This window comes from Cibotium barometz, chromosome 13 (assembly GCF_041138505.1).
Source record: "Cibotium barometz isolate CiBa-2024 chromosome 13, ASM4113850v1, whole genome shotgun sequence".
Classification (NCBI taxonomy): Eukaryota; Viridiplantae; Streptophyta; class Polypodiopsida; order Cyatheales; family Cibotiaceae; genus Cibotium; species Cibotium barometz.
This window is the reverse complement of record NC_141058.1, coordinates 37262889-37290326: the sequence shown is the minus strand read 5'-3', so window position 1 is coordinate 37290326 and position 27438 is coordinate 37262889. Positions and strand designations below refer to the sequence as shown.

General features: G+C 46.5%; 1 protein-coding gene across 4 annotated transcripts in view; it reads right to left on the bottom strand.

The window, feature by feature from the left end:
* LOC147632644 (chromatin remodeling ATPase BRAHMA-like) overlaps window positions 1–27438 on the bottom strand; it is a 79355-nt gene that overhangs the window by 23066 nt on the left and 28851 nt on the right. For all 4 annotated transcript variants that reach the window (XR_015267216.1, XR_015267217.1, XM_086807456.1 and 1 more), the window contains exons 3-13: window positions 7842–9176; window positions 7636–7736; window positions 7450–7537; window positions 7173–7259; window positions 6306–6398; window positions 6069–6152; window positions 5442–5645; window positions 4930–5172; window positions 3176–4807; window positions 2428–3042; window positions 2031–2273 (exon numbers count right to left, since the gene is read on the bottom strand). Coding sequence is in view for 2 of the 4 variants with exons in the window: in XM_086807456.1 (XP_086663582.1) it covers window positions 2031–2273; window positions 2428–3042; window positions 3176–4807; window positions 4930–5172; window positions 5442–5645; window positions 6069–6152; window positions 6306–6398; window positions 7173–7259; window positions 7450–7537; window positions 7636–7736; window positions 7842–9176 (4725 nt within the window). In the remaining 2 variants the exon portion in view is untranslated. The remainder of the gene's footprint in view (window positions 1–2030; window positions 2274–2427; window positions 3043–3175; window positions 4808–4929; window positions 5173–5441; window positions 5646–6068; window positions 6153–6305; window positions 6399–7172; window positions 7260–7449; window positions 7538–7635; window positions 7737–7841; window positions 9177–27438) is intronic.

The window sequence follows — 27438 nt, the reverse complement described above, 5'->3', positions numbered from 1 at the left end:
CGCAAAACGCATCATCAGCATTCAGCCAAGGAGAAAGCACTTCAGTCCCTTGTGTTTTAACTTTTCACCCTACAGCAGATTTCAGCATACATCCACTTCATCGTTTGCTCCAGCCATCAAGGTGACGGTAAACGCATCATGTTCATTCATTCATATTGCATAATCACAGCCTAGAACAGTCCCAAAACAGCCCATCTCTCGGCCACACTTTGCAACCTTACTACAGCCCCTTGGAAGAGTGCATTGGCCTTGAGATTGGACATCATTGGTGCTTCTACATTCTCTTCAAAGTAATAAAAGCAAATACTCCTAGCAATAGGAGGGGGCCCTTCAGTGAGTAATTTGGGACCCAATAAGGTGTACAAATCTCCATCTCTCTCTCTCATCTCTAAGTGTGAAGTGATAAAGTGGATTGCTAAAGCCTCACCAAACTCAGGATAAAGAAGGCGGTGTGCGACTGTGTGACAGGATTCTACATCTACGCATAATTCGGCTGCATGTTACACCAACTTACTTTAAAATGTAAAAAGAGTAATCAGAGGTTAATAGCATTTCATTGTTTGCAGCCCAATCATTGGGCTAGGGTTTCCTCACAAGCCAATCATTACAAAGCAAGAGTTATCACTTGAATACAAAATAGTTTGAAGCTCCATTCTTAAGGGCCTTCCAGCTCTTTATTTCAGCTCTCGTTTTCAGCTACAGCTGGTCTTATATCCCCACCAACTACCAGCACTCTTTCTAATCCTGTTCTAACACTTATAACAATCACTCCTTGGGCTAGGGTTTCCTGACAAGACAATCATTACAAAGCAAGAGTTATCACTTGAATATAGAATGGTTTGAAGCCCATTCTTAAGGTTCTTCTCAACCACAACTCATGAGCTATCTAGAGCAGCCATCCACCTGTTTATTTCAGCTTTCCTTTTTAGCTGAATCTCACTTACTCCCTACCCACTACAAGCCTAATGGAGCCCTACTACGTGACTTGGGTATTGTGCCTTCTATGTTGATTTTTGGTGCCGCACTCAACCTATCACGTGAACACCTTCCAGTGGTGTGACATGGACATGTCCATACCAGTTAGCCACTTCTAAAGGCCAGCCAGCTAACCAGACAATAACTCACAAACCTTATGCATAAAGGCCTAATTATGGCGGTATCATCTATGGCTAGATGGACCTTTTTTCAAGCATCGCCCAGTTTTGTTATTGATGCGAACTGCGAAGCCATTCAATTGCTTCCATTAGATCCACCAGTCATTGGAAATACATTCTGACCCAGAGGTGCAATCAAGCTCTTGGGTTTGCATTGTGATTGTTCACATGAGTTTAAGCCTGTAAAGGCTTACCTCTAAAAGTACAATCTCCTGAAAGTTTGTGTCATGAACCAGAAAAGTTGTGAATGGTAGGAAGGATCAGTTCTTCATCAATATCGACGACAACTTGAAGATGATCAAAGTTTGGATGAAGGCAGGTTCTACATGGGCTGCTACTGTCTACAAATTTTTCCAGTCCCCTTTGAATCAAGCCAAGAAGGATTAAAAAAACATTCCCCCTGTTACAGTGGATAGATTGCCCATTTTGAAACCTTTCAAGCCTGTTACTGTTCTCCTTCGAGCCCAGATTTAAAATGCATGATCATAAGGCAATGTAAACAGATGATCTGCACCAATAATATTTCCATGCATACACATGTTTTTAAGTCATGCACATACATCTAACATTCTATCATTTTATCTGGCAAAGAGGAGGGTGTGAGGTGTGATAGGCCTCCTAGCTGAGCTGAGAGCATACAAGAAAAAGCAACCCCAGATGGGAACCAACAAAGGTATGGAAGCGTAACCAGGTGGGCAGCAGTCAAGCTGGGAAGGTTGGGTCATTTGACAGGAATGAAGGAGGCTGGGCCACTTGGTGGAACCACTTGATCTTTCATGATAACCAGTGAAGATAGACTTGGGTGACATGTGAAACATAGAACAAATTCTAGTATGTGAAAACTAGCACATGCAATGTCTCTTAATAAAAACTTACCTCGGGTGATTTACAAAATCGAGCGGCATTATCAAGCATCAATAGAACATCGGCAGCAAAATCAATTACACTTCCATATTCAAATCTCTCAAGACGTTGCTCAATTGTCCATGCATCAACCGGATTGGCAATGACTTTGTAGTATCCAGGGCTTTCAATGCGCTTTGGTAGCTCAAAGATAACAGTAGCTTGGTGTCCATCCTTCTCCACAGCACCCTTGAGCTTCTGAAGCACAGCCTTGCACTGCAAAACTCGGATTCAAGTAGTAGTCAGGTGACAGGTAGCAACTACAGAGCATGACATGGAGCTCTAGCTTCTTCTAAAACATGATCTCCCTTTGAAAGCCTTGCAAACAAAAGAAGAGAAAGCTGACACCTCAATAGGGAAAACTTTATACCTTTTTCTGTGTGCTCTCAGGCATACGTCCTGCCACCACCACACTAGGAGGGCTACTGAGACGACCCATCAATTTGGCGCTCTCTTTGAGAGGTTCAACTACATCATTATATTGCTCAGTGAATCCTGGCACCCTACTCTGCCTTGGTATGATTCGAGGCTGCTGTGAGGAGAAGCTTTCTACTGGCTTTTTCCCTGGCTCAAATAAATGTCTCCTTTTGGCAGGAGGCACCAACTCATCTGGTCTCCTTGACATGGTTTCCATTACCCCCTCATTCTCCTCACGAAACCTTTGTAGTTGTCGGTCTATCTGTCGTTCCACAGGCGGATAGAACTGCCTGTCAATTTCATGAGGTGGCCTCTCGAAAGGAAGCTGTGGGAAGGGGTATGCAGGTAGAGGCTTTCTCTCCGGAAACTTTCCACCCCCACCGCTTGTGCCAACTTTCTCTAGAGGCCGCCTGCGAGGTTGACGGGCACTTCGTTTACGCTTTGTCCGGGGTTGCAAAGCTTGCTCCTCTTCCCCATCCTCTTGTTCTTGTGCCGAGCTTCCTGAAGGTTGTGCCTCAAAATGTGAGTCACCTGAAGCTGCTATCTCCCCTTCTTCAAGTTCTTCTACCTGCCAAAGTATTAATACAATTGAGTACTATAAAGAGATCCTGGTAACGCACAGGCTTTGAGAACCCCCAACAAGCATGGCTGACAACCAGAAAAACAGCTTCTAATAAAGACTACAAAAGTAAATTGTATACCGTGACTTGGGTGGTCGGTCTGCTATCAAGCGCAGCTAGTGATCCAAACTTTTGCTGAGACAGTGGTGGAGTTAGGCCAATCCCACCTTCGTTTCTACACATCTCTTCTTCTTCCTCATCCTGAGAAGACTCTGAAGCACGATCAACTATTTCAGTCGGTCCCTTTCCAACAGGATTCATGTCTAAAGATTCAGTATTGGCTTGTCTTACACCGTCTAACTCCTCTTCTGAAACCTCACCTTCCTCTGGCTCTGTATTCATCTGTGCGTCTGTCTCGTCTTCATCAAATTCTTTTCTTATCTCACCTTCCTCTTCATCATCAAAGACATCCTTTCGCACCTCTTTAGTTGTTTCCATGGCAGTCTCAAGTTTTCCAGCCACTGTCGATCCTCTTCGTTTGCTGCTACTGTTTTGTGAACTGTACTTCTTCTCCAACATGCTATCCCATTTCTTATTAGATACCTTGTCAAACGGTTCTGAAAGTAGCTTCTCTTCTGCCTCAGCTGTTCCAAAGCCTTCCACAGTGCCCTTCTTGGAAGCCTGTTTCGACATTGCCCCTACAGCAGCATTCACTTCCCGGGAGCCTACACAAAGCCATTTGGGGATCTGATGGTGCTGCAGCATCTCCCCTGGCCAATCATACTCTTCATCCATTTGATCAAAGAACTCCACCTCCTCATCACTTCTTGCAATCATCCGATTGACCTCTTGCAAGCTTGGCACGTCATGGACGCGTTCCTGATACCTGTCTTCATCATGCAGCAGTGCTTCAAGCGTCAACCTGCGCTCCTCTTGTGTTGTCCTTTGATCAAACCGCCCAGCATTGATCACCTCATCAGCCATCTCAATCTTGTGCTGTTGAATAGTGTTGCGCACCAAGCTCTCCACTGAGCCCACGTATCGATCCTTTCCTGCCATATCATCGTCTTCCATGTCAATCCTTCCTCCACTTCGGATCTCGTCTTCTTTTTCAAAGCTGGAGACGGTCTCCACAACGGCTTCCATGTAGATAACTCTCACTTCCCTCTTTTGTCCGATTCGGTGGGCACGTGCCACCGCCTGCTCTTCATTTTTTGGGTTTGGATCTGGATCATAGATAATGACTGTATCTGCGGTTTGAAGGTTCAAGCCTCTACCGGCTGCACGAATACTTAAAAGAAAGATGAAGCAATCAGACCCGACTCTGTTGAACTCTACAATGGCAGATTCCCGAGATTCTAGGGGAGTAGTCCCATCGATTCTTCTGTAGATCAGGCCACGCCATTGAAGATACTCCTCCAAGATGTCCAGCAATTTGGTCATGGTGCTGAAGAGCAAGACCCGATGGCCAGTATACTGCAGCTTAATCAATATTCTATCTAATATCCAGAGCTTCCCACATGAACGGACAGAAAACTCGTTCATACGATCACTGTAGAAGGGATAATTAAGAAGCGGGTGGTTGCACACTTTCCGTAGCTCCATGCATTTGTTTTGAAGGGGAGCGTAAGCTCGCTTCTGTCTTTTACCATTCCTGGCTGCAACTCTCACCTCTTCATCTTGAGGATCAAGCCTTATGGTTCCTGTGGCTTTGATCCAGTCATATATTGCAGCTTGCAGGGCAGACATTTTAGACCTCAAAACAATAGGAACCTGTAGCAATGTAGCATGAGTAACACGTTAGCCACCCGACCATCAGCCCGATGGCTGCTGGCCACCCACAATGTTCTTCTACGAAAGAAAACCGAATCACATATATACAAATATGTGTTCACCTTTGCTGGAAGTGAGCCTTCAACATCCTCCACACGGCGTCGAAGCATAAAAGGCTCCAAAATCTGATGTAGACGGTGGATAACAATAACCTTTTTCTCAGTCTCTAACCAGTCGTCCTCTAAACTCAGAGAACTGCCGTCCTTCTGGAATGGCATTGAAAACCAATCTTGGAAGGATTTTGAGTTATCAAAAACCTCTGGTAGAAGCAGATTCAAAAGGGACCAAAGCTCCCGAAGATCATTCTGCAGTAATAAATCCATTCAAGTAAACAGTCTAATAAAATTGCCTGGAAGTTATATCTATATTTATATTTTTACACGCACGTGCGTGCGTGCGTGTGTCGCACGCGTGTATTTATATTTTTACGTACGTGCGTGCGTGCGTGTCGTGTGTGTGTGCATGCTTTTAATATTCTTGATAAAGTATATAAAATGGATATTAGATTATTTATTCAAGTAGTGATGTCTGTAAAGACCCTCAGACATAAAAGCCAAATATACTAGACTGTTACCTGCAGAGGAGTCCCTGTTAAAAGCAGCCGTCGCTGACAGCGGAAACGGTCCAAGTCACGTGAAAGCCGGGATTCTCGGTCCTTCATGCGCTGCGCCTCATCAATAATCAAATACTTCCACTCAACCTTTGATAGCTTCGACCGGTCGCGCATGATGAATTCATAGGTGGTAACCAGCACATTGAACTTCATTGCACAAACTTCCTGTAATAAAGTAGCAATCAGAGATTAAGTTACTCTCGGAGCTTTTTCCTTCAAGAAAGTCTACACAAGAGGCCTCCACATTCATACATACATACATGCACACATACATACATTCATTTATGCATGCATACATAAATACATACACACACATACATGGAGAGAGAGAGAGAGAGAGAGAGAGAGAGAGAAAGAAAGCTGTATTAACGTCTACTAGAGGCCGAACTCGACCTATGAGACAAATCAATGTAGAGAGAGAGAGAGAGAGAGAGAGAGAGAGGATCAAGGTCCATATACACACAAGGCATATGTATGCATAAATATGTGTATGAACGCACGTGCGCATGCACACACACACACACACATACATATGCATCCTGTTAATTACCAATAACCCTCAACAAAAATGTCTTTTTAAATCCAAACCTGGGAATACAGCTTTGAGCGTTGTTCTTTGCTTCCAACATAAAATATACATGAAACAGAGGGTATCCATCGCAGTAACTCGCTCTGTGCAAACACAGTGCATAAGATAATCAAAACAAAGTCAAAATACATGGGAAGAAAGAGGTTTGCTTAGAAGAAATATACTATACATTGTTTATAAACTTTACATAGTTTAATGACGTGGTTTTCAAACGAGGGCGGCATAGTAGTAATAACCTTCCAGTTTACAATAACTGCATTGGGAACAATTATGAGGTGAGGACCGTAGTTGCCCTTGAACTCCATCAAATATGCAATCAAAGCCATCACCTGCATCATTTTATCACAATATTGGCACATACTCTCTTTAAAAATGATAAAAATTCAGGCTAGAAGCCACTTAAGGCCACTTCACAGAGGCCGCTGCCTGCCCACCCTTTGACCACAAAAAGGTGCCAAATCATATGGCACCTGACCCACTACCCACTTGAAATGAGGAAGATCCACCCAATCTCCAGGTGGATCCCAACAAAGTGGTCATTTGTGAAGCCATCCCTATAAACCAATGCGCCTGCACGTCAGACTCTTTCTGGAACTTCACACCCATCCAAAGGACACCACTGAAAACGGGCTTGGCATGCACTCATTGGTCCAAAAGATACCTCCACTGTCCGGCGGCAACTTACCCCCAGTCTGAGGAACGTTGCGGGTCCACACTGTTTGCCAGGTCATGGACGCTTTTTACACAATGCCGGCAGGCCAGCAGGTCAATAGCAACCATCTAATTTGAGGGCCCAGCAGCGCTTGCTACCACTGCCTTACAAGCTGTATGCTTTAACTGGGGCCCTTGTGATGATGGATCATGGGAGTCACACAAAAGTAGAATTATTCACGGCTCTGCAGATGCAGCCACAAAAAAATATGCGGGCAGGTGTGAAGACCCAACAGACAACAAGATATGTGCAGCAAAAACATGCAGAGACGCTTCCACTTTTTCCATTTGGTGCTTGCATGCACCCTTAATACTGCAAGCTGAACATTCTTCTTCAAAAACACCTTTAGAAACTCATCCAAAGGGCTAATGAAGTAAAGCAAAGAGCTGACCTGTACAGTCTTGCCCAGACCCATCTCGTCTGCTAAAATTCCATTTAATCGGTTGTTATACAGGGACAGCATCCACTGTAACCCTACCTGCATATCAAGGAATCAACAAACATTATCAAATCATATTACCTACACTAAGGGTCCTTACAGACAGAACCCAGCCTCGTAGACCAAAGATCTCCCACGTCCAATGAGCAGGGTTCTGTATCTGAGAACCCTAGGCAAATCAACTGCAGACAATGAGGTGATCTGTATTCAAAGACAAAATAAGACCTACAAGCTGATAGTCCCGCAGAATGCCAGCACGAAGCATTGAGGGCTGCCGTACGATCCGCTCATTGACTGCGTGTGCCAGGCTATAGTACCTGCACAAGAACATAAAATACTCTTAAGGAAACAATTAAGAGAAATTTGACTCTCATAAGTCAAAAAAAGGCATACAAAAAAGGTCCAAAATGCTCACTTGCTAACAGAGTCAGAGGCCCTGTCTGGTGATTGAAGACGTGCATCAACCTCCTCACGAGCTTGTATTGCGGCTGCTTCCACTTCTTCTTCTGAAAGTCCCTGAAAAACACAGAGAAAGATCGCCCCCCACCGCAACTAAGGTATCAGAATGATGCACTAATAAAGCTAAAAATCCAGAAAAAAATCTGATGATGCAGCATTAACCTGAGCTTTGGCTGCTAATGTTGCTGCCACGGCTGCTTCCTCTCTTTCTTGCTGATACTTGACTGCAGAAATCTTTCCTCCAAGCTTGTGAAGATAGTCTTCTGTCTGAGAGAGAAAAGAAGATAGCACTTGGAAGCGCTCTCCTGCATCTCCCGGCAGCTTAGTCTGCTGTTGTTTCAGCATTTCCCGATACGTATCCACATCATTGTTCTTCAAAGCTTCCATCCTCTTGTTTCGGTCTTCATCCCTTCTTTTGGAGAACTCTCTGAGCATTCTCTCATGATACTTGGCCACCCCTCTGTTCCGAGTGGTCCGGGCATCACGTACACCCCAATGGGCCTCTAAAAGGCGCTTCCTCCATGAGAAGAGACTCTTAAGCTGCTTCTCTCTTGTGCTCTTCTGTAACTGTACAACCTGTCTGGCTAAGTCTGCCCTTTGCCGGTCGCAAAATCGTACAAATTTACGGTAGCCCCTCTCACCCATGGTCATTATGTCTTGCTGCTGCTCTTCAACCTCTTCTCGTACTCTTGACTGCAAAGACATCAAGCGGAGCTTCTTTTGCTCAATTCTAAGCTTCGTAATGAGCTCTGCAGGGATGCATTTTTTGTCCAGCCCAGATGCTAGCAAGGCATCTATAAACTTCAGCTTTTCTGACTTTTTCCTGTCAATCACTCGGGCGCCCTCTTTCGACAGGAGTTGCCTCACATCATATCCAAGTGCAATTGGGGCCCCCCAAGGGTTATTGCTCTGAAAAAGGCTGTCAATCTTCCTGCCGATAGGAGGGAAATCAAACAATGGGCCGCGATACCGCCTCAAAAGTTGCAAGGGTTTTTGTTGATTGGGAGCAGCTGGCATGGGTTTTTTGGTTAATGACCCTGAGGGTGCGTTACTTGGTGAACAAGGCCTGCTAGCCATATTGGCATTACTAACAAGGCTAGAATCTTCTTTGATAGCCTGCTCACTGGAACTGCATTGGCCACCACCAGTAGATTCACCAATAGGCCTGGGTGCAATTGGAGCATCTTCCTGCTTCATAGCTGGACTGCACTGATCCATCGTACTACTGACCTGAGATGGCTGAGAATTCGAAACACCTGACCTCTCAACCTGCAAGGAAGCTTTCTGAGCTTTCCCCTCTGGCTTTGATGCAGCGCTACTAGGAACAAGCCCCACATTGTGCTTTTCCGTATCATCTTTTCCCGCAGCAGGTGAAGCTTCAATGGCTGATGGGAAAGGGGGCCTTTCAGCTGCAGTCATTCCTAGAATGCTTTGTTGTGATGGTAGAGGTGGTGGAGCTATGGACCTCAGAACCTCGGGAGGAATGCGTTCACCTCGCTGCAACAACACATTTAGTGCTCTCTCTCTCTCTCTCTCTCTCTCTCTCTCTCTCTCTCTCTCTCTCTCTTTTACTGGGGGCTGATGCTGCTCTCATGTTTCTATGTTCCTAGCATTCCATGATGAGCTTCCATGGACAGTTTTGTATCACCCAAGTGAGATAGATATGTTTATGTTTTGTTTCTGTTTTATTTTCCATTCCATGATGAGATATGCCAAGGGCATTATTGTATCACTTTGGTCTCATAGGCCCATTGGGTCTTTAGTAGACGCTTAATCTCTCTCTCTCTCTCTCTCTCTCTCTCTCTCTCTCTCTCTCTCTACCCATCTGTCTCATGGATTGAGGTGCGCCATGGGCAGATCCGCACCTCTTCACATCAGTTAGAGATAGAGACAGGCAGATTTAGAGGCATACCTCCAGGGGACAGGATTTGTCAGATTTGTTGGATAGAGCCAGAGACGGAGGAGCACTACATCTGTCGCTGCACAGCATATTATGAGATTCGAGGGCGCTACCATTGCCTTTTCAGAGAGGGATTTGGACCACTGGCTAGAGTCATGGACTATTGTGATCAGCAATGCTTGGGTCTTTATCTCCTGGAGATCCGCAAGCTTAGAGAGTCCATTATCAGGAGCAAACGCCCGACTGGCAGGGAGTCCACATAGAGACAGATTACTGACTTCTTTAGAGGGACTACCCGGGAGGACACACAGCCGACAGCCCAGCAGTGGGCACCCCGTGGGACTCTAGTTGAGAGAGCTATCCAGTTGGGCAGATCCAGACGCCCGAGGGTTCGCGGATCCTCACATCGGAGATGGTGCCTACACCGGAGGATTCAGAGCATCATTGCAAGGCATCGGGCTCATCCAACCAGGCATCTCACTATGGCAAATATCCAGGCCATCCGGCAGAGACCCATGCTAGAGCTCCTAGGATGATTACCACTCCAGCCATATACTGTTGTACTCACTGTCACTTTTGTACTCCCCCATATTCATGTATTCATGTGCTGCTTCCGGATGCTCCCTACTGATGTATTGTAGGGCTAGATACTTACCTTCAGTTCTTTCTTTTCTTTTCAAAACAATGTATCAGATGTCACATGGTTGTAACTTTGGTCTCATAGGTCACTTTGGCCTTTTGAAGACGTTAATATAACATTTCATTTCTCTCTCTCTCTCTCTTACCGGACTGGTCTTCTCAATGAGCCATGCTGCAAAGGCTAGATTGATGCGAGGGTATGCTTCTCTCACTCTCATGGAGAGAGAGCACCACAGCATTACAGCGAGCCCGACGCCCCCGACTCCCTAGACCTCACCAGCAACACAAACATCAGCCCCAGCTTGAGGAGATCTTGGAGAGGCATAGAGCCACCTTCCCACGCCCGGCGGATCTGCAGAGGCTAACCCCATGCTCGATATCCTTGAAGGCCCCCTCCCCCTACCGAGGGGTTAGCTCCATAGGTTGTATGATGATGGTCCCAGTCCCACTTTGTATCATACGGCTCGGATTTGACATTGTCAGCTCATAGTTCTAGTCTTTGTTTTCTTTTGTACCATGATGAGATTACATGGACACTATTGTATCACTTTTGGTCTCATAGACCCACTGGGTCTTTTGAAGACGTTTAATATAACTCTCTCTCTCTCTCTCTCTCTCTCTCTCTCTCTCTCTCATATAGCCATTGAGTTATGCAGAGCTCGATGCCCCAAACCCAATGGCCCTCGCCCACGGCCACGCCACCACAGGAGGATCCGGGCCATCATCTCCCATCATCGCAGGACCTTCTCGCACCGGCTCAGTTTTACCACCTTGAGCACCATGTCACAGCGGCCCATGAGGGATGTATTAGGGTGATATGAGAGCTCTCTGCTCATGTACCCCCCCTTCAGTCCAGTTTGGACTCCCCTTTTTTCCGGCTATCTCACGAGGATACCAACCGGGTTATCCGGTCAGATCTTCTTAGCCTCTATACACATTGCACATGGATCACACCCCCGGAGCTCCCCACGAAGATGCACTTTTACAAAGACCACTTCCTGACACTCACTGAGGATGGATTCATCCAACAGCCGGGCTACTTGAGTGTTCACATGTCCCATGCCATGCGGATTGCGATTGGCCAGATACAGGTTTCTTCCCACCGCCTCAGAGTGGAGACAGGTAAAGCTGAGCGCATCTTCAGAGCCGAGAAGCTCGTACGGACACCCAGAGAGGAGAGGATCTGTGGACTATGCCACACAGAGGTTGAGACGGAGGAGCATTACATATGCCGCTGCCCAGTATACTATGAGATCCACGGGAGGTTTCACTGTTTATTTCATGAGGGATTCGGTCCATTCTCCAGGATCATTGACTTCCAGGACCAGCGTTGCCTGGGCCCCTTCCTGCTTGAGCTCCGCAAACACAAGGACACAGGCCCCAGCCACCCCACCCCCTCCCTCGGCAGCCAACCATCACCAGTTTCTTCCGGACCCAGGAGGTGGAGGACACCGACATAGTGGATCTTGTGGACCCTCCACGAGTTGCTCTAGACCTATACCTCGCCCGAGAGGAGTTACCTCAGACCGAGCCTCTGCACTCCAGCATGCCCGACGCCCTCGACCCCCCCATCGGCCACGATCACCTCATTAGCTCCAGATCCAGGACATGCTCCACCGCCATCGAGCTACCTTTGCCATACTCGTCAACCCCATGCTTGACATTTTGGAGAGTGGTATACCATCTACTCGGAGCTAATGTTGCTCCCATGTTTTTATGTTCTTAGTATTCCATGACGAGTTTCCATGGATAGTTTTGTATCATCCCAGTGAGAGAGCTATATTTATGTTTTCATTCTGTTTTATTTTCCATTCCATGATGAGATACTCTCAGCTTTACTACATTGGACACCTTGATGCAACGCCCTATGCGGGATATTTTAGGGTGATGTGAGTGTTTGACACTCTTTGTATTGGGATCAGCTTTGGCATTTCAGCTCTTGTTCCTTTCTTTTATTTTTAGAACCCATGATGATGTATTCCATGGACATGATGTAATCTTTTGGTCTCATAGGTCATTTTCGCCTTTTGTAGACATTAATATAACTTTCTTTCTTTCTTTCTCTCTCTCTCTCTCTCACCGCGCCATGGCGTGACCCTCATCCCCACTGCTAATCGCGCTTCCCGCAGGTGGCTCCTCTTCGCCATCTTCTCCCTCTTCGTTACCCTATTCAGCACTTTCTCCCTCTGCCCCTAGCCTCTGCTCGCACGCCGCGCCGCACCGCCGTTGCTCAATCCGTGATGCGAGCGATCCTAGGGAGAAATGTGTTCACCTCGCTCTGCAACAACACATTTAGTGCCTCCCTTTTCGCCTCGCCTCCCTAATGGCGTGAACCTGTTCGCTTCGCACCCTTGCTCACGCCGCTCACTGCCGGTCTCCCTGTCCACCCACCCGCTAGTCCCTCCGCCGCCCTTTTCCCACCCACCCTTCCTCCCGCCCCCTATTCCCTCCGCGGTCCTTTTGCCACCCACCCTTCCTCAGGCCCCCAAGGCAGCAACATAACTCTCTCTCTCTCTCTCTCTCTCTCTCTCTCTCTCTCTCTCTCTCTCTCTTGAAGGGAGAAGAGAGTTAGGGTTTCATGTGGGAGACATACACAGAGAGAAGGGAGAGAGAGAGAGAGACATATGTGGGGATAAGTCAACTCATCAAGTGTGAGTGTGTGACTCCCCTATCACACGTGTATATTTGCACTAGTACACATAGTGCACTTAGTACATTAAAAGTACTAAGTGTACTATGTACTATAAAAAACTTATGGACTAGCACACACTATAAGGGTGGGCATAATGCCTTTACCCCAACCACCTCCCACTTAAAGGCAAAGTGCCCTTAAGTAAAGGAAAAGAAAAAATCAGCATGTACATGATAATATACAAGGCCATATCAAGGCTGAAACTGGCCTCATCCAATGCCCATCAAGTGTCTGCAATGAGCAAACCGCTCTGGAGGCAAACTCTTTGTCAACAGATCAGCCGGGTTGTCATCCGTATGAATCTTAACAAGCTGAATTTGCTTGTTCTCTATCACCTCTCTGATGAAGTGATACTTCACATCCACATGCTTCGTCTTTGCATGAAAGACAGGGTTCTTTGCCAACTGGATGGCACTCTGACTGTCACAATGCAACAATGGAATATCCCCTGTATAACCCAAATCAACCACTAACCGAGATAGCCATAATGCCTCCTTGCAAGCCTCTGTGGCTGCAATATACTCGGCCTCTGTAGTAGATAAGGCAGTGCACTTCTGTATCCTGGATATCCATGACACAGCACCTCCTGTGAATGTAAACACATAACCGGTAGTAGACTTCCGGTTATCTCGGTGACCGGCATAATCCGAATCATATGGAGGCAAAGGAGTACTAGTCTTCTTCCCCCCATCCATATTGAACCTCTGCAAAACTTTGCCAATGTATTCCTTCTGAAACAAATACAATACATGCTGATTTCTGTCCCGAAGTATCCGCATACCCAAAATGTGATTTGCATCACCCAAATCCTTCATGTCAAAGGTCTGATGCAACCTCTTCTTCAAGGCATCCATCTCTTTACGAGATTTCCCGGCAATCAACATATCATCAACATACAAGATGAGGATTAATAGACTGCCATCCAAAGCTTTCTTGGTGTATAAGCAGTGATCTATGTCACTTCTCTTGAAATCATGGGATTTCATGAATGTATCAAATTTATGATACCATTCCCTTGGTGCCTGTTTGAGCCCATAAAGACTCTTTTTCAGCTTGCATGCAAGCTTCTCCTTTCCATTCACTGCATAACCCTCTAGCTGTTGCATATATATCTCCTCATGGAGATCACCGTGAAGAAAAGCAGTCTTCACATCCATCTGAATCAAATCCAGATCATCATGAGCAACCAAAGCTAATACAACTCTGAGTGTGGCCATTTTGACCACTGGAGAGAAGATCTCATCAAAGTCCACACCATATTCCTGCTTGAAGCCCTTAGCCACTAACCTGGCTTTGTATCTTGGCTTTGCATCAGGTGCAACTTTGAGCCTGTAAACCCACTTGCATGGCAAAACCTTCTTGCCTGTAGGCAAATGCACCAACTTCCATGTTCCATTTTTGTGCAGAGAATCCATCTCTGACTTCATAGCACGCTCCCAAAGAGCCTTGTCTGCCCTCTGTAAAGCCTCCTTATAACATGAGGGCTCCCCACAGTCAGTGAGCATCAAGTAGTCAACCCCTGGAACAAACCTGTCAAGGGGTCTGGAGTGTCTTGTGGACCTCCGTACCCAATGACCATCATTTGCAGGCTGCTGTCCAGCCTGCATATCACCTATTGGTGGCTCCTGTTCCATGCCATAAGGTTGAAAGATCATGCCCGGTATCTCCTCTAACTGTGGGATATCCATAGGGATATCTTCTGCCATCTCTGGTTGTCCATTTGGACCATTTTCAGCACCATTTAAGGGCTGGTTTTGATGCTGTAATGGCTGATTTACAGCCCTTTATTGTTGTCCATGATGTCCATCATCATCAAAGATGACTCTGCCAGGCTCCTGTTGCCTTGCAGGCTCCTTATACATGCATGTTTCATCAAAAATGACATCATTGCTGCGTATAATCTTTCTATTCACTGGATCCCAAAGTCTATACCCCATTTCACCTCTGTCACCATATCCTAGGAATATGCATTTGTGAGACTTAGGATCAAGTTTGGTGCGTATTTCCCTGCGCGTATGTGCACGTACGCAACACAACCAAACACTCTCAAGTGCTTGTAGGACGGAGGCTTCCCTGTCCATACTTCCTCTGGCACTTTCCCACCAAGGCTCGTGTTAGGTGACCTGTTTATAAGATGAACGGCTGTCATAACAGCTTCAGCCCAAAAACCATGAGGTAACGCAGCATGTGACAACATAGAACGGACCTTCTCCTGAATGGTCCTGTTCATCCTCTCTGCTGCCCCGTTTTGTGGAGGATCATAAGGAGTAGAGAGCTGCCTCTTGATGCCTTTAGCATCACAAAAATCCTAAAACTGTTTGGACGTATACTCTCCACCATTGTCGGAACGCAAAGTCTTCAGTGTTTTGCCAGTTTGATTCTCAACATGAGCAACAAACTTCTCAAACACTGAGAATGTATCACTCTTCAAACGAAGAGGATAAACCCACACCTTGCGTGTGGCATCATCAATAAAAGACACAAAATATTTTGCCCCACCCCAAGAAAGCTGAGGCATCTCACATACAACTGTATGCACAAGCTCTAACTGAGTATCTTTCTGTCCAAGAGCTTTCTTGTGGGGGCACTGGAGTTGCCTGCCATATATACAATGCTCACAAAACTGAAAACTTGAGAACTTTAGAGAAGGCAAGTAGCCAAAACGAGACAATTGCTCCATTCCTTTGACACTCATGTGTCCCAACCGGCTATGCCACATAGATATTTCCAGCAGCTCGGTTGCATTTACATTAGCATGGTGACAAACACCTGCATGCATGAAGTAAAGAGTGTCCACCTTAGAGCCTCTGGCAACAACCAGTGAGCCCTTACTAATCTTCCACTTTCCACGACCAAATGTGATAACATAATCAGCATCATCAAGCTGTCCAGTAGAAAGCAGGTTCTTCTTGATCTCAGGCACATGCCTGACATCATGGAGCATAAGCTGTGAGCCATCTGAAAACACAAGCCTCACATCACCTCTGCCAAGAATCTGGCATGCATGGTTGTCACCCAAATAAACTACTCCTTCATTGCCAGAATACCTGACAAACAAGTCTCTGCAACCTGTGACATGAAAGAAGGCACCTGAATCAATGATCCATGAGTGCATACCATGACCATCTCCTGCAAGAAGTGAATGGGCATCAAGTGAAGACGTGAATAGGACTTCATCCTCACTGTCACCTGCATGTGACACATTGACTTCTTCAATCTTGACTCCACTTTTGCCCTTTGGCTTTGCATCTTTGTCTTTGTCTTTTCCTTTGCCCTTTTCCTTTTGATCATTCTTCCATTGTAGCATTGCTTTTTGAAGTGTCCCTTCTTGCCACAATAATGGCATTCCTAGTCCTTTTTGGAGCGGGACTTGCTCCTTCCCCGTTCTTGGCTTTTACCCCTTTGCTGGGATCTCCCACGTGCATTCATTGCATTGGACTTTCCAACAGAGTTGTTCTTCCTGTTCATCTCCTCTTGAAGAAGAGCACTCTCCACATCTGCATATGACAGCATAGCATTTGAATTGCTAGTGGCGGTCCTGAATGTGTCCCAACTCTCTGGCAAAGTGCATAAGAGAAAGGTGGCTTTGAACTCATCATCCATTGCCAACTTTTGATTGATGACCTGGCTGACAACACCATTAAACTCATTTAGATGGGCTGTCATAGACGCCCCTTCCTTCATTTGAAGACCTATGAGTTTCTTCAACCAATACACTTTGCTTGAGGCACTTTGTTGGGCATACAAGTCCTGCAATCTTTGCCACATTCCCCAAGCTGTCTTCTCTTCACGTATGCTGAAAAGTAAAGTGTCTGACACAGACAACATGATAGTGGATCTTGCTAGCTCATCCATATCTTCCCATTCTTCAGCAGTAAGAGAAGCGGGCATTACACCCCTTTCTTTGATGGGCTTGTGCTGCTTCTTCTGGAGCAACACATTATAGCACTGGGTTTGCCAAATGTCATAATTATGTGAGCCTTCAAGCTTCTTGATGTGAAGCAATGAAGAGCTCTCACCTGTGGTTGCCATAGCAATATGCAACCTTTGTCAATGCCTGTCTCCCTACAAGATGTGCAAACACTGCACCAAAAGCACACAAAGTGCTCACAGTTGTTCTCCCAAAGTTTATCTCCCACTGCAGAAGCACGAATGCAACTCTACTCCCACTGTATGTGATGAAATCACCAAAATCTGGTTGCTGCAGATTTAGGACAGCACCTTAGATGTGCTATGTTCCTCTTCCAAAGTACTGTACAACAGTACTAAGTGTTCACCAATGATGTACCAAATCTGTACCGGCAAGTACAGCAGCTGTAAATGAGTCTTTTCCTCACTCAAATCAATGTACAGCCATGCCAAAACTTGTACAAAGTTATACCAAATCTGTACCAGCAAGTACAGCAACAATAAATGCTCTCCTGGCTGCCCAAATGAGTGAAAATCAGACCTTGACAGTCCTCACCACTGCATACAACAGTCCCGGACAGAAATTGAGCAAAAGCCCCTTGACTGCAAGTGGATTACTGAGGGTTTAAGGCATAAAAGTCTTCCCTGCTGCTTTGCCAAGCTCAACAAGCACAAAATCTTGAAAAGCCCCTTGATTCAAGATCAATTTCTGATCTGAATGGTACATTAATGCACATGAAGGCATCCAGAGTCTTCACAATGCTTCCCCCTGGCCACATATACATCCAATACATAAAAGCCCCTTGATTTACAGGCACATTTGAGTGCTTGACAGGCATCAACACATTGCCCAAAGCATCAAATGCCAGTGCCTGCATGCAAATCAACCCAATCGGCACAAAAGCCCTTTGATCTGCACTCCAATTTCCTGCAATTTTGCCCCAAATGTGAGATTGCTCACATCATACAGCATGTATGAATGCCCAATGGCACAATTACATCAAAAGCCCCAAATTTTGACATCCAATTTCCTGCAAATTGACCCGGAATGTGACCAATGTCACCCAATTGTTGCCAATTGTGCTCAAATCTGAGCAATTTGGACCTGTACCTGCTCAATTGATGATAATTGACATGCAAATCCCAAAAAAAATTGAAGCAAATACCTCGTACAAATTTCTGATTTCTGTTGGGCAGCACTCAGGGAAACTCGTTAGTCTGAAGCCTTGTATCTCTCTGTTGGAGGGAGTGATTGTGACAAGCGACTAGCAGATGGCTATGGCCGACAGCTGATGAACGCTGCTGAGATGAGATGCAAAGGAGGGCGCAGCATAGCGGTAAAAGAGATCGATGCAACTAGTCAAAGGCGAGGTCAGCAGGTCGACTAGGTGTTGACGGGCAGATTTGGATGCCTTTGTAAAGTCTCGGGAGCAAAGCCGACAGCTGAGCAATATTGTCGACTACAGAGTTTGAGGTGGCAAAAGAGAGTGCGAAGGCTAAGCTTTGAAGCACAGTCTTTCCGTCGTCACGGTCATCTATACTACGGGCTGTAATCAGGTGCACGTGGGTGAGCAATCAATTCGTTGGATAGTCGGCTGCTGTTGCAGAAGGAGACGGAGATTGGCCTTAAGCACGTAGGCGAAGGCTTGCTACCCTCATGGCAGAGTAGCAGCATCTGCAATCGATTCGTTGAGACAGTGCGCAAGGAAGCGTAGCAGCACGTCATCAAATCAGAAGTAGTCACAGGCGTGCTGAATCAGCAGTAGCACTAGTCTCAGTGAACAGTGATTTCCAAGCTCTGCACCCTTGAGAACAAAACCCTAAAACCAGAGCTCTGATACCAGTTGAAGGGAGATGAGAGTTAGGGTTTCATGTGGGAGACATACACAGAGAGAAGGGAGAGAGAGAGAGAGAGACATATGTGGGGATAAGTCAACTCATCAAGTTGGAGTGTGTGACTCCCCTATCACACATGTATATTTGCACTAGTACACATAGTGCACTTAGTACATTAAAAGTACTAAGTGTACTATGTACTATAAAAAACTTATGGGCTAGTACACACTATAAGGGTGGGCATAATGCCTTTAGCCCAACATCTCTCTCTCTCTCTCTCTCTCTCTCTCTCTCTCCTCCCTACCTGTGGGAAGCGCTGCAGAGATCTCAAGGAATGGCTCCGAGTCTCCAAGAGAAGCTCGAGGCCCTCGAGACGACGTTGAAGGCACTAATCAAGGAGAACAAGAAGACATCCGACTCCAACGTCAATGAGGTGGAGAACAAATTACACCGGCACATCATGGCCCTCGAAGCACGGGTCACGAACCTTGAACAAGAGAACACGGCACTCAAGGAGGAGGTGAGTGCATTGAAAGTGGAACTGGTAGCCGTCAAGAACACCGAGAAGGAATAAGGGGAGATCAATGACAACACTCTCACGGCCATCAAAGAAGAGATCTCCAAGGAGATCACAAAGGACATGGAGGGAAACCTCGAAGCCAAGCAGTCACGATGGGTTGAAGTGGTGAAGAAGAACATCTGTAAAGAAGTGAGGGAGGAGAGGGACCACCATTGAGGAGGAGAAGATGAGGCAGGCCCGCTGCCTCAACATTCAAGTCACAGGTACAGCCGAGACACCCGACTCCACTCCCGAGAAAGATGGAAAGCTTCTATGCACGAAGCTCCGCTACAGGGAAGAGGACCCTCTCCCCTTCACCAAAGCATGGAGACCCGGGAAAGACTTAACACGCAAGCGAGCCCTCATCCTTTAGTTTGCAGGAGAGACGGAGAGGGTCACCTTCATGAGGAAGAGAGTGATTCTACGAGGATTACAGTGAGATCCCATCTGTTTGGATGACGACCTTACAAGGATGCAGATAGAACACAGGAAAACATGCATGCCGAGAGTCCTACAGGCCCGGAAATGCTAAAATATTGCATCTTTTTCTATTTATGCTGTCATGGAGCTGTCGGCCTGTTTCCTACAGCCGATTGCTTCATGCACAAGTATATAAGAGTTGCTCCCTTTATTCATTCAATCATATCATTCATTGCCCTATTTGCTGGCTCTTGTACTCTGTAACCTCAAGCTAATAGAGCTCGGTTCTTGCTTGCAATCTTTCTCTCTCTCATGTTCATTGCTTCCGCTGTGCACATTCTTTCATGGTATCATTCGCCTAGGCTCTGTTCACCATGCCCCCCTAGAGACTCCCGAGGCTTGCTCTACAGCCCTCCCAGCAGCTAGCAGCAGATGCACGATTCATGGTATAGCCGATGCACGATTCTACGAGGATTACAGTGAGATCCCATCTGTTTGGATGACGACCTTACAAGGATGCAGATAGAACACAGGAAAACATGCATGCCGAGAGTCCTACAGGCCCGGAAATGCTAAAATATTGCATCTTTTTCTATTTATGCTGTCATGGAGCTGTCGGCCTGTTTCCTACAGCCGATTGCTTCATGCACAAGTATATAAGAGTTGCTCCCTTTATTCATTCAATCATATCATTCATTGCCCTATTTGCTGGCTCTTGTACTCTGTAACCTCAAGCTAATAAAGCTCGGTTCTTGCTTGCAATCTTTCTCTCTCTCATGTTCATTGCTTCCGCTGTGCACATTCTTTCATGGTATCATTCGCCTAGGCTCTGTTCACCATGCCCCCCTAGAGACTCCCAAGGCTTGCTCTACAGCCCTCCCAGCAGCTAGCAGCAGATGCACGATTCATGGTATAGCCGAGTATGCACCTAGTTCACGAGGCAGGGACTCAAGATGGATCGCCTCCCACCACTCTAGTATGACCTAGACTTCCCATTCATCAAGATGTCTCAAGATGACAAGAATCGAGCTTTGTTTTCTTTTGTACCATGATGAGATTACACAAACACTATTGTATCACTTTTGGTCTCATAGACCCATTAGGTCTTTGGAAGATGTTTAATATAGCTCTCTCTCTCTCTCTCTCTCTCTCTCTCTCTCTCTCTCTCTCTCATCGATCAGATCTAGGGAGGATCCTACAGGAGGTCTTTGCCCCTCCCCCACTGATGTACACCATCCTACATCCCGATTCCCCAGTATGGTACTAGATGGAGCTAGCTAGATTTGCATAGCATGATTGTATACCCGATGCATACAGTACTGCACATTGAGCACCTAGTGATAGAGCTCCATCCATCCCTTGTCAGTTTTGATGGTCCACTCTCCCATCGATCCTTAGCTTTTCAGTTTTTAGCTTTTCGGTTTTCAGCTTTTCAGCTTTGTACCTTGTACCTTTTTCTATTATCTGGATACCGAAAGGACATTGACAGTTGTATATTGTTTTGTCTCATAGGCCGACTTGGGCCTCTAGTAGACGTTAATAAAGCTTTCTTTCTTTCTTTCTTTCTCTCTCTCTCTCACACACACTCATGATCCTTTCATGCTACAGGCATGCATGTTGCCCCTCTCTCACTACCGCCACTGTGCACATCACCGCTCCCTCGTGCTATGCGCAAGTGGTCGCCCTTCGCTGTGCGGATTGGAGATTCCCTTTGCCTCCCTTACTCCACCTGCCTTTTGCTCAAGTCCCCCAAGGTAGTGTTGGACGTGCCATCTCTAGCTCTCTTTTACTCCATTCTATGCCCATTTTATCCAGATATTTTTAGAAATTGTTCCCATATTTCTTAGGCATTTTTATCAATTGTGGACATTTGTCCTCCAGTGCTATTGGCCGGCTGCTCTACATGAGATGTATATAAGCATGGCCATTGTGCCATCATAATTCATTCAATCAATATTTTTCAGTTCTTCGCTCACGTGTTGGATCTCTCTTGGTTGTCTACTCTCTCGTGTGATCTCTATTTGCTTCCGCTTCATATTCACATATTATCACATGGTATCAGAGATCTTGTGCTTCCAAAGATCATTGTGGCTTCAGAAGGTAGCAAAAAGTATACAAAAGCTCTATACTGGAAAGAGGCGATACAACAGTATTCAAGAAGGAGACGATGCTCAAACAATGGTGTCAAAGTGGTTGTTTGCAGTCTGGGCAGTACTGCAGACAGAAGCGGCGCTAGTGGCTGTTTGCAGTCTGGGCAACAGGCATACAAGCGATGCTCATAGATGATACAGGTGCTGCAGGCTGTGCACAGGGCAGAAAACAGGCGAGGAGGCGCAGCCAGGCAATAGGCGGCGCAGCTGCAAGCAGAGGCGGTGCTGCTGCGGGCAGCAACGGCACTGCTGGACAGAGGCGGCAGCAACTGGCGGGCGGCGGCAGACTTCATAGAGCAGAGGCACAGGGCGGTGGAGCAGCGGATGTGGGCGCTGCAGGGGCGGAACGCCCGTTGAGGAGGGCACTACAAGGGCGGAGCGCCAGCTGAGGAGGGCGCTACAGGGACGGAGCCACCGGCTGAAGTGGAGGAGTTGGTTGGCATGAGGAAGAAGAGGGGAAATATGGTGAAGTTAAAACCTCTTCACAAGTTCTCCCTTAAGATCCTCCACAAATCTTCTATGCCCCACCAAGAGGGTAATGGCTCCTTATATACTTGATGGGGGACCATGCTTTTGCCACATTTTTCTTTTGTTTTATTTTTCTTGCTTTTGCTTTGCCTCCTTGCTTTTGTTTTAATAATAGTCAAAGTTCTTGATTTATGCTTTTACAATCTTCAAGGCCTTGCTTTTTGGCCCTAGAGCAGCTTTTTGAAAAAGCGGCTTTTAGCTTTTTGATCCAGTTCAATGTTCTCTTTCCAACGGTGCCCTCGGCTTTTTGGTCAACAAAGTTTGACTTTTGCTTTTTGACCAAGACGGGTACTTTTTCCAATTCCAACTTTAGGAACCCTGTTTCCATGTGTCCATCATCACGTCCATGTGTCCGGCATGAGTTCTATCATGTAAAAAGAGCATGGAGGACCAAATAGTTACAGTACCTGATGCACATGCTGGCTGTTCATTAGCTCGGGTGATGTGCTGCTGATTCTGATACTCTGTGGGAACCCTAAACATTGACAGATTACTCTGGGCAGTTATCTTGGTTGTACAACGACTTCCCCCAATGTATGAGTTGTTAAACCACGGATTACAGAGAAAAGTTTTCTCCTTTCTCCAAAAGAAATACAGAGAAAATTTTCCTCCTATTCTTTTCCAAAAGAGCTACAGAAATTCAGACAAACCTTTCCTACTTGGTGAGACTCCTATGCGTTGCTTGCAAACAGTCCGCCTGTATGCTGTCACCCCTGCTCCTCTGTCCAGCCCATGAGCAACCTCACATGCTTTTCCTGCAGCAAGACTGTCGCCAGAGAGAGAGAGAGAGAAAGAAAGAAAGATTTTATTAACGTCTTCCAAAAGACCAAACTCGGCCTATGAGACAAATCGGTGTACCTGTATGGGGTATCCTCTGTCATCCCAACAAAATGAAAAAGTACTGAAATAAAAAGCTGAATCTGGGTGTGCAATAAGTACAATAAGTGGGGGAGGGGATGGAGCTCTACTACTAGGAGAATGCAAAGCTATATGCATGGAGTATACAATCATGATATGCAACCTAGCTAGCTCCATCCTGTACCATACTGGGGGTGTAAAATGGTATACATCAATGAAGGGGGTGTCCACAGCTCCCTGAAGAACATGCCTAGGCCTGCTCTGAAGCGAGCCAGTCGCTCCGCACCCTCTCTGTGAAACTGAGCTCTGATCTCTGTCATCTCTCACTGGTATAGGCGGCGTGTCCGAAAGCCAGGTGTCCTCTATCTCCTGCGGGCTCTGAGTGTCTCTGCTCTCTGGAGATGCATATATGAAATGCTCACCCTGCAGGCCCATATGGTCGGCGGCCCGGTGGCGGATAGCTTCCTTTACCATCGAGTGGGTAAAGAAGCTAGCTGTGGTGGTAGGTCAAGTCTCCTGTGGCTGAGGTATAGGTGGCTGCTGTGGGGCGTGGTATAGGCCCTCTGCATATGTGTGCCATGTCTGTGGGTCTGCAATAGGTGTCGATGTCCGGGGCTCTCTGAAGTGCCACCATGAGATAGGGCTATCTCTACTCATGAAGAAATGAAAGATCTCTAGCTCCTGTATCTCTGCGAAGGCCCGCCTTTTGCGGCCAGTAAGTCTCCTCATCTGCGCTGCCTGTAGCACCAGCCGATTCCTCCTCTTCACAAGCTGTTTTTCCACGCCAGCTTCAAGCGCTGCCCTTCAGCCCCTCACTTCTCCAAAAAGCAAGAGATAGATAGAGAGAGGGTGGCGTGTACTCCAAAAGTAGAGTAGCCCCTCCCCCCCCATAAATATCCTAGGGGCCACTTAAGGTTTTTAAAGCCTTCCTAGGGGCCACTTAAGGTTTTTAAAACCTTCCTAGGGGCCACCCAAGGTTATAAAACCTTATGAACCTTAATTCCCTTGGCACCAAAGGTTATAAAACCTTTTAGCTTTAATTATCTTTGTCCCCTTCACACTTGGGGTTGTCCACACATGGGTCAGTAAACCTTAGCCCCAAATATGAATCTGAAAATATTTATCTTGCTCACGGACCACCATGCTCACACTTATGCTGTACCAATTTCACAGGGTCATAACATAACCCCCTCTTGAAAAATGGCAAGCGTCCTCGATTGCAATCTAGTGATACAGCAAGATATCCATAGCGGAACCACACTGATAACAAAGGCTGCCCAATACAGTAAGATATCAGCCATGTGATCCAACTAAAAGTGAAATGTACAATATGGCAAGATCAGCCCCAATCTCTCTAAGCCATGCATATGTTGTAACACGCGGAAGCTCTAGGAGTCTTCTTTCAGCCCTACACACTCTTGGAAACCATCTGATGCAAAACGCAGATATAGAGAGAGAGTAGAGAGAGAGAGAAGTGCTGGAAATTCAGTATATTCTATGGTACAAAAAGGTACCTAAATCTGCAGCCATGGGCTGCCTTACATAAAAGGTCGTAACACACCAAAATCTGTCCCCTATGGGACCCCTAATGACTCACACCCCTAATGGGAGTGAATGAGTTCAATGATGAGCACTTGGGCCTATTTATAGGTCCCTTGGACAATGTAGGAGCTGGCCGACTGCTAGTCGGCCAGTTCTGAATTCTTTTAATGCTCTTTTTAGTGCATCCGACTGGATCTACTCCTGGCTCATGATACGCATGCTACTGCCCGACTGGACTCCAGTCCACACACACACTAGCGCCTGCAGCCGACTGGTGCCTTAACCATCTTCTGATGCGTTTTCAGCCGCCTGGTTCTGTGAGCAGCCGACAGCATCCTTTTGGTTCTTCTCCAAGCCTTGCTTCAGTCTACACTGCAAAAGGTGCTCTGTGCTCTGTGCTCCATCATCCTGGTCTTCATACTGTTTATCTGGTTGCCTTTTCTAGATCTAGCCCTGAGAATGTCCATGGCATCTATGATGCACATGACATCCCCCTCTGCTAAACTTGATGACGGGAATCCAACCTGCTCTTGGATGACTGTCATCATCCCACTCCTGTCCCGAAGTCCCTCTGTCATCATCCATCCCTGGCAACCGTTTTCTCTGAAAACCCGGCCTGTTCTCCAAACCACTCCGTCTCAGACAAAGATCTATGCATCTAGTTTTCCTCTAGTCCACAATCCATTCCTGCCCTAACTCTGAACACCGTCTTGGTCTTCTTTCCTGGGAACTGAGTCTGGCACTCTCACATCACCCTTGGAGGATCAACCTCCCTTGGGACCGTTACCTGAAAACCTATCTGGCTCACGGAACTGCCATCCCCTCTGGCACTGTGTCATGTGCACAGTGTGTATCTACCGTGTGCTATACGCACGCAAGACTAGTTTCGAGGCTTGGAGAAGCTTGGAACTAGGCAGGCTGATTGACGAGCTGAGTTACGGAAATACTAACGGGCGGGCACCCAAGTATGGACGGGCGGGCACCCAAGTGTGGACGCCCGATGACCGGCCAAGAGCCTATAAAAGGGTGGCCAAGGTTAGTTATTGAGATATATAGAGTCTCGCGAGTTTGTGAGAGCTCTATGGTCTTGGAGCCTGGATCTAGTGCAGACGTGCACCTGCTTTTTGCAGCCGAGGCCGGCAGCAATCTCGAGGCCCGCGAGGGCAGCTTCGTGGCGGTATGGGACGTCGCGAGGAGGAGATTGGTCGGTACGTCAACCTAGTTAGCTCAGCTCGTGGCTCGGTGGGGACAGCCAAGACTGTGGGCTTGCCCACGGCTGTCATGGTTGGGAGGTGAGTCAGGCCTGCACCCCCTTGCCTGTTTGTTTGTTCGTTTGTTTGCAGGATTCGAGTTTCGAACCAAGATCGATCACGAGGGGATCCGTGGGGATTTGACAATGGTATCAGAGCATACCTCGTGAACGAGCAAGTCGGTAGGTAGAGAAGAAGAGCTCGAAGAACGGTATGTGTTAAAAAGCTTGCTGTTTTTTCTGCACATACTGCAGTTTTCAGATTCAGTATGTTTTTTTTCTTCATCAATGTTGATGGGAGGTGGTAGTCTAAGTAGGGTTGATTGCTTTGCAAAGAAGAGGCATGTTTGTTGTGCATACGCATAAACTGCAGGGAGAGAAACAGGAAAAAAAGAAAAAGCATGTTGCTTTTCATTGAACGAACAAGCGAGAGAGCACGTGTGAGAAGGAGGCGTTGAACGGGCTAATCCAGGAGGAGAAAAAAAAAAGCAAGGAAAGCTTACGTTTTTTCAAAGCTTTCGTTTTTTTTTTAGTTTAAAATTTTTTTTAAAGTTTTAAAAGACCCCTCCTCCACCGTTTCCAAGGTGTTTTATTTTTTTTAAATAGAATATATATATCCATATATATATATATATATTCAAGGGGAAAAAAACACAAAAGCAAAAGCAAAAGCTAAGCTTAGCTTTTGGAGATTTTTTGGCTTTTGGGAAACCTTTATAAACCCCCTCAAGTGGGCTTCTTGCCACACGTCTCTCAAGTTCTCAAGTTTTCAAGCTCTCAAGTTCACTCGCACTTTTTGTGTGCAAAGATCGAATTTTCTCTCCACGTACCCTCTTCACGATGTCGACCCAAGAATCAGAGTTGGAGTCCCTTGTGGAATGCGAAGGCTTGCCGGCTACGGAAGGTACCGATGCCGATCTTTTTGACGATTTTGTGTCAAAATCAGATTTCCAAGAGTTCAAAGTAGCTCTCGCCGAAGCTTCTTCGACGGAACGTCAGGCACAAATCGCAGCCCAGATGCAAGCTTTGCAGAACTCCATCGCTCTATTGACCACTACCCTCTCTACTTTCTTGGGTATGGATACCCTGGCTTCAGCTTTAGGCCCCAACATTACTCCGGAACCGTTCGGGGGCGAGCAAAAGCAGCGAACCAAGGAGATCGTGGACACGTGGCTACATAAGTGGCAAGTTCACTTTCAGTTTCATCCATATGATGATGGAAAGAAGATCCAGTTAGCAGCAGGTTTCCTGTCCGGCAAAGCTTTGCTTTGGTGGAGGGAACTCAACCCTAAGCAACCAACTTGGGCACAATTTGAAGACGTTTTCAAGAAAGAATTCCTCAAGAAAGAGGATGATTACGATGTTGTTGCCCGGTTTTCAGCTTTGACCATGACCTCGCAGCACCTCACTTATGAGGTCTACCTCCAGAAGTTTCGTGACTTGCAGATGAAAGCTACAAAGATGGATCCCACTACTC